General features: G+C 38.9%; 1 protein-coding gene across 1 annotated transcript; it reads right to left on the bottom strand.

The window, feature by feature from the left end:
* Nucleotides 1-3,306: 3,306 nt before the first annotated feature.
* On the bottom strand, nt 3,307-6,950 carry YARS2 (tyrosyl-tRNA synthetase 2). Its single transcript, XM_029083498.1, has 5 exons — nt 6,730-6,950; nt 6,071-6,238; nt 4,582-4,737; nt 4,087-4,257; nt 3,307-3,629 (listed from the first exon to the last, which is right to left on the bottom strand). The coding sequence occupies exons 1-5, from the start codon at nt 6,948-6,950 to the stop codon at nt 3,470-3,472; spliced, it is 876 nt and encodes a 291-aa protein (XP_028939331.1). The 3' UTR covers nt 3,307-3,469.
* Nucleotides 6,951-7,315: the final 365 nt, after the last annotated feature.

Genomic DNA, 7,315 nt, shown 5'->3' with positions numbered 1-7,315 from the left:
TTTTGAGTATTTTTTTCACAGATAAATACTTCAGCTATGAGAGCGATTGCTACCTAGCGTTTTCTGTAGATACTGAAGATCTCAAATGCATCTGCATTCTGACTTGTTGCCAGTTAAACTCTGTGCTTTGAGGTGAAAGCTAGATGATGACTACTTCAAAGTTTAAGAGAAAAACAGAGCAGACCACCTGAATATGATTTTACACCCAGTGACAATGCTTAAACTAGCGAAGGTGCTTTCAGGCTGTGATAGTTTCCTTTTAGTTTATTTGCTGTACGCCCTTTCATCCTTTACCTCTTCATTGATACCTGAATGTTGAATTCAAGTCTTCCAGTTTTTGTGGCCCTAGATGCTCTACAAATGTTTTTCTTGGTGGGTTTTTTGGTTTTGGTTGGGTTTTTTGGGGGTGGGGTTTTTTTGTTTGGGGTTTTTTTTGGAAAAGAAATATCTGGCACAAATAATTTTCTTCTTGCACTTCCAAATCACACATTTGTAGGCATATTAATTAATATTAGTTTCTACTTGTATACATTTTAATAAGCTATGTCTCCTATTACCTGAACATACCTGTTTTGGGGTATATGAGAAATGAGACCAGGCTAAGAAAGAATACTTGAATTTTCAGTCACCCTTGATTCTCAGCCTGAGTGTTCAAATGCTCAGTGGTGATACCCTGTAGTGTCAAGAAAAGTGGTTGTGTCCAACTGTTTTCTTTGGAAAGAGTCAGGGAAGGGTTTGGATTGCTCGGGGTTGGTCAGAAGGAGGCATGGACTAAATTTTTTGGGAGTTTCTGGATCTTACTAAAAATCTTGTATGCAAAGAATTTAATTCCTTTTTTTATTTTGTATTTGTAAAAATAAATACAAACCTTTTAATACTTGATCAAAGTGGGTACTAATGCTTTTTTTTTTTAAAAAAAAAAAAGCTGAAATTTGTGGATATGTTTATCTGCACTCTTTGGAGATGAAGGATAAAAGGCAGGAGAGAGATCAGACATGAAATCTGACTTACACTGCTCCTAAGAGTTTATTTGCTGCAACCAGAAAGTAACAGTCAAATCTGATCTTTTGTATTTCTTTGGAGGCTAACATGGGTTTGTACTGGTATATTTTGTTCCCAGGTGCATGTTTCTGTATTGCTACAATGGTTCTGTCACTTAAGGAGCAAGGTGGCTATAGTAAGTGAATGAACTTAACTTTCCCTTCTCTTCTACCCTTTCCACATCAAAGTTGTGATTCTTCCTCCACGTGCTTTCTCTAGGATAGTGCTGATCACTACTGCAGCTTAAGGGAAAGTAACTAGAAACACAAGCTGGTCCTGAGAGCTAACAGGATTTGTAGAGCTTTTTTTAAGGTAGGAATGATTCAACTACTTCTTATTTTTTCTTTATATAATGGAGATTAAGATAGAGATATCTCCTTATCAGGCAGATAAGTGGGACCTAGAAACTGAAATGAACACTAACAACTCCATGTAGTGTTTAATAATATGAAGAAACTGTGGCATATAGGCAGCAAGCCACTATAATTTTTCACTATTGAGCTCTTGATTGGCACTGCAAATAAAGCCAACATCAAGTTGATCAACATCAAGTAAAAAACAAAACAACCCCACCCCCCCCAAACCCAACAAACCACAAAACCAACCTACCTAAAAAAAACAACAGAAATTCCCCACCCAACTATAGAATATCTGGATTCTTGAGACTTACTAACATTTCTTATAACCTCTCTATTCTTCTCAGAGGCTGGGTGGTTTTAAACCAGCTGAAGTTCTATGACTGTTACAGCTTTAGAGATAGTGATGAGTTAGCACATTCAGGTAACTAAGATTAAGGCCTCTCCCCTTGTGGCTGCTCTGACTGCAAAACTGTATTGTCTATGAATTCTTGAAAACAACACTGCAGCCAAGCCCCAAAGCAATCAGTCACCTCATAAATCAGACTGATGACTTCATTATGTGTTTGCACTGGGGCAGGGAGGGTCCCTTAATATAAAAGTATTGAGCCACCCAGGTACTTTACTTTATTCGATGTAAATTAACTAGTTCTAAGTAATTCAAATATGGGCTTGTACTACAAATATTCTTGGTAACCACACATGGGTTTTGGTGTTGTTCAGGTGACTGGGCTCTAAGTACTGTGGCACCCATACTACCTAAGCGACCCATGGGAAGGGGCTTCAGCAAGGTGGTGTACTCTGTGCTTGATTCCAGGTGTGTAAGCAGCTGTAGTGCCCAGTAACATAGAGGGGAGGTTGTGTTTCAGAGCAATAAAGCAATACTGCCTTTAAATGTAGATGTTGCTATTCTACCAACTCTCAAAGTATGTTCTCACTTTCATGCTGTCTTTACGAGAAAATGAGGAAGCTATGATCCCAAATGTTGGCTAGGCCATAAGCAGTAGGATCACTTTTTCCTCTTTCATGAAGTGGAGCTTTTGCATGTTGCCCTATCTTAAGTCTGACCTTTTTAATTGCAAATGCACTATATGTTCTCTCGCGTTTCCTGGTCCAGATACCCTTGTGCTGCTGTTCTACCCACAACTCTTAGGCTTCTAAAATTAAAAAAGCTTCCATAGACATGCTTCGACTCTTCTGGTATAATATACTATCTTGTAACTATAGATTAACTATAGATAACTCTAGAGCCTACAGAACTAGTGCCAGGGTATACCTCTGACAAAGATTCTAGATAGCACAGATGCATCCATGTAATTCACAGGACTGAAGAAGCTGAATGAGCATCACTCTCTAAGCACACAGAAGGCATAAAAAAGATGCATCAGGTTGATTTAAGTTTTGAAAGGCTCTATACTCTTAACTCTTCAAAAACTGAATTTGTTCTGTATTACCACATTAAAGCTAGAAAGCTTTTTTGCAACGTGCCTCCATACATCACCAATAAGAAGCTTACATAGTAGGGCTTAATCATTCTACTCATTTATTGTGAATCTTCTGCAGCTTCCTTCAAAGCAAACCTGTTCAGAAAAAAAATGTTGATTGTAGGTTGGTTGTCCTTACCAACTTACGCAGTTTCTTTGTTAGGATGAAGTCAAACTGAACAGCAGCATCCATCTTCTGTAAGAAGAACTTGTTTCAAATATGCTTTTGCTCATCTTGCTGCAGGTTATGCTGTAGAATACCTGGCTGCTGTTTTCCTCCTACAACGCCAAAGGTTGTTAAAGGAGGGGGAGACATCTCCATCTTTGGACTTTGAAATTAATCTTTTCTTCTTATTGTGCATATCTTCTTGTGAATGGTTCTTTGAGTAAGGCAGAATATCTAAAAATCTCTTCAATGGTATAACTTAGCTGCCTTTATTTGAACTCTGTGGGTATATTTTGAGAATGAAACTATGGTATTGGGCAGTCTGTGAGCTGCGTAGTAATGCACAGTATAAAAACATCTTCAAGGACATCTCTGAGTAACAGAGTCTAAATGATATGTTGTTTTAGGGAGACATTCTCTTGTCACAACTGCAGCCATTTTATAATGTAGTAATTTTTCTTTCCAATCCTAAGCAATGATACTCCATTCTTGAGAATATGCTGTCCAAGAATAAGAACAGTCTCGGGATTAGTTACTCGAATCCCATTTATTGAAACTCCACCATCTGTAATTTTCTGGTACCTTAAAAAAAAAAACCAAACAAAAACAACTGGTAATTGCAAGAAGCAGCTATTTCTTGCTGTTAAGTATTGAAAGTTCAGCTAAGGGGTTTTTGGTTAGATCCATAACTGAATAAATGTTAATTCTCTTGCACTTTACTTTCAGTCCAGGTCAAGAGTGAATGAAACTAACCTTAGCGTCTCCACTCCCATTCTTTCTGCGAGGTATGAGGAAACTTAGGCTGTTGCCTTAGACTGTCCATCAGGTTTAGATTTTACAGCTAAGATGCATGACACTGCATTATCACTTTCACTTCAAAACAGAATAAGGACGCCTGTTCTCCTCCTCTTTAATGCTGGTATGTAGATTGCTAGCCTGTTCCTACTTGTTTGCCTGTCCTAATAGTTCAACTTCTGAAAGCATATTCCTATAATCTGTTTAAGTGAGGTATTACCGAAGAGCAGAGGTGATAACATACCCACTAGGTCCAGGTGGAATGGCATTTGCCTTGCGACACAAGTCGACAACGTTCATCCCAGGTTCAAGCATCAATTCAGCTGAAGGAGCTTGTCTAAAAAGTTCCTGCAACTCTTGGTCAGACATAGCTTCCAATGCCTCCACACTGCTGTAATAAAGGGCCTTAGTACACCTATGAGAACAAAGATCATTTAAAATACAGTGCTAGTCTCATCTTCACACAAAGGGCTACTCAGCTAATCAGATTCCCTCCCCAACTTCTTCTGAGGGTCCACACAGTAACAGAAATACTTAAAGTACACCTCAATTTTTTTTTTGTCGTAACCCACTGCACTGCAATTTTTTAAATATTGTTAATGTATTTTTAAGTATTACTACAATTTTCTCTTTTAACAGCTGAGCAACAACCAACTATATGAAAATGGTACCTGAAAAGCTATGGATAATTACCATTGAATAAATCTGAAAGAAAACTGCTTGACAAATCAAACTTCACCTCTTAGCAGATTCTAGCCCCTCTCTACCATGAACAAGCTTGGTTACTTCTGCTGCAAGTCGTTTCTGAGGGCCCCATTTTTCAGGTTCTCTAGCATGCATTTTCATGATGTGGTCAATCTCCTCCAGAGGAAGGAAGGTGAAGAGTTTCAAGTACCTACGAGCAAGGAAAGAATTATTTTGTCTATATAGCCATCATTACAGACTTCCTGCCTTTGTCATTCCAACTTTGTTAACTACGCTAAAATGATTCTTAATCAATGTAAGAAATCTGTATTACAGATATTCTGTCCTTTCAAACAACACTTTGGTTTTGCCCACATGTTTCAGCTCACCAGGATAACTCACGTTTTATTTAATACTCCAGTTCAGGTAATGTCTTCAGACATGAGACAGCGTCAAATCCTCTTATGAAGCTTGTATTGCAATCAACAACTTGGTGTTCTGTTGGAACATTTACTTTACAGCATTTATTGCACTTGTGCACCAACTAACAAGGTTTTATATTCTTAATAGTTGCACATATGCCAATGCAAAATATCATTGCCATTCTGTGATGATCACAGGACAGAAGTACGCTATGTATTAACAAGTATCTTAACAGGAAGATTATTTAGGATAATCAAGAATTTAAAGGTGTATATCTAAGCACAGCCCAATTTAACGGGCTTGCAGTAGTATGAAATGCACTGTATTCAAAGAAGAAAAGGTGCTTTTAGTGTTACAAAGTCTGAACACATGAAACAATTTAATGGTAAGTACCCACATACCCTTCTTAACAGTCTTAAAAGTCTGGAAGAACCTAAATTTGAGTATCAGGGCATAAACATAGATGTATTGGGAGTGCATGCTCAAAATTTTTACTGATAGGGGTGCATGATTAAAAAAAAAATTGGATACTGCTAATCTAGACAGCTGATACAATCATAAATAGGAACTCCTTGGCTTTTTCCTAACAAGGCAGTATTCCAGTTCTCTTAGGGATATGCAGTTTTCAGTGTGATGCAGTTCTAGAAGCTGAACTTGGATGTGTTTGTCTACAACTAGTGAAGTAGCTTCTTGCAATTAGAATGTGTTTTTTGATACCTCACACTAGTTAAAAACTTGTAGTAATTTATAACTATTAAACTGCAGTTGCTTATTACTCAGCAGGAGAGATTTCTTTCCATGCTGTGATGTTACAGTACTGAAACTAAAATACCTCTTAAGATAAAGTCACCTCAGTGGTAGAATAAAGTGTGTTGTGCTTTGTTTGTCCATCCACATTTGAATTCTATGATGTGCATACCAGCATGTGGAGACAGGTTCCACTATCCTGTACACTTCTGAACCAGTCACGCCTGTTTATTTAATGAGTGTACAGATATAATTAACACACACTTCTACCAGGAGATCGCACTGCACATACCCACACCTAACAGTTACAGAGAACTGTTAGGATCAGGTTTTATAAACAATGACAAAAAGCAGGATGAAGAAAAACTACTTACTTTTCAACTATGTTATCATGTTGTCTGACAAAAAACTGATATAGCTCAAATGGAGAAGTTTTATCCCTGTTTAGCCAAACTGCATTGCCAGCAGTCTTTCCCAGTTTATCTCCAGTAGTACTGGTAATAAGAGGTACAGTAATTCCAAACACATCTGTTCCTGTCATCCTAAGAAAGAGAAGAGTCATTGCATGTTAAAAAAATAAAAAATTTTTTAAAAAGTCACATCTTGGTAAAGTTAACTAAAATACAGGCATCCTGTAATATTCTATCCTTGGTATAGAGCAGTTAAATAAGAGAGGGAGGTGAGGGGTAAATGATGGTACAACACGGTTTTGTGAAGAGTGCTTTAAGAAAAAAATAAATCCTTGAACTTGAGGTTTACATACTTTAAACTGACCTGGACAGGCTGGAGAAGTAGGCCCAAGTGAACCTCCTGAGGTTCAACCAGGCCAAGTAGAGGGTCCTGCACCTGTATGTTTTGCCTTCTGCTCTGAGCACTAACTGAAGCTGCTTGCATTGCTAAGGCACCTGCAAGGCTTTTCTTTGGTGCTGACTCTCTGATGTCTTATAATAGTCAAACACATACTGAAGTAGAAGCATTGCCACCTTCTCACTGATTTGCTCGTATATTTCTGCAGATTTCATATGACTCACACCAGATTTGGTGGATCAGCAGAAGCTCATCATCATCATGTTTTGTTTTATTTCTAAGAGAAGAAATGCAACCATCTTTACCAGTATACCACACCTGCTGGTACTCCAGTGGGATTACACCAAAGCGAGTTTGCCAGCAGAAAACTTGTCTCAATTTTGTCCCATGTTTCAGGATATCTGATTTCAGTTCTTGGGCTTTAGTTTCACTAAAACAAGGACCCATCCTTTCTGTTAAAAATGCATTAATGTTTCACAGAAAAGGCTTAAAACCCTGGCCAAAATGTGCCAGGCTCATGGTCAGGACAATTAATTCTTCTCAAACCCCCCAGTTCTGCCTGATGACAGCTGTCCGAGGGGTGACTTCTGCTCCTGCTTTACGGGCCAAGACATTCAAGGTCAGGCTGGACAGGGCTCTGAGCAACCTGACTGAGTTGAGGATGTCCCTGCTCGCTGCAGGGGCGTTGGACGAGATGACCTTGGAAGGTCCCTTCCAGCCCAAACCGTTCTACGATTCCCTAACACGGAGCTGCACGGAGCCAGGACACGGGACGCGCCCAGCCTGCGCGCCGCCCCCGGGGCCGACCCCCG

The sequence above is a fragment of the Antrostomus carolinensis genome, unplaced genomic scaffold (assembly GCF_000700745.2).
Source record: "Antrostomus carolinensis isolate BGI_N321 unplaced genomic scaffold, ASM70074v2 Scaffold47191, whole genome shotgun sequence".
Taxonomy (NCBI): Eukaryota; Metazoa; Chordata; class Aves; order Caprimulgiformes; family Caprimulgidae; genus Antrostomus; species Antrostomus carolinensis.
Note: the sequence above shows the minus strand (reverse complement) of the source record. Positions and strands in the feature narration are given on the sequence as shown.

What these genes read in the sequence shown, in the direction of transcription:
- YARS2 (XM_029083498.1), bottom strand. Translation starts at nt 6,950, where the DNA reads ATGGGTCCTTGTTTTAGTGAAACTAAAGCCCAAGAACTGAAATCAGAT. An exon ending in GGGCTAGAATCTGCTAAGAG is followed by an intron (nt 4,258 to 4,581) that starts GTGAAGTTTGAT and finishes TTGTTCTCATAG; the next exon opens with GTGTACTAAGGCCCTTTATT. An exon ending in ATTCCACCTGGACCTAGTGG is followed by an intron (nt 3,630 to 4,086) that starts GTATGTTATCAC and finishes TTTTTTTTTAAG; the next exon opens with GTACCAGAAAATTACAGATG.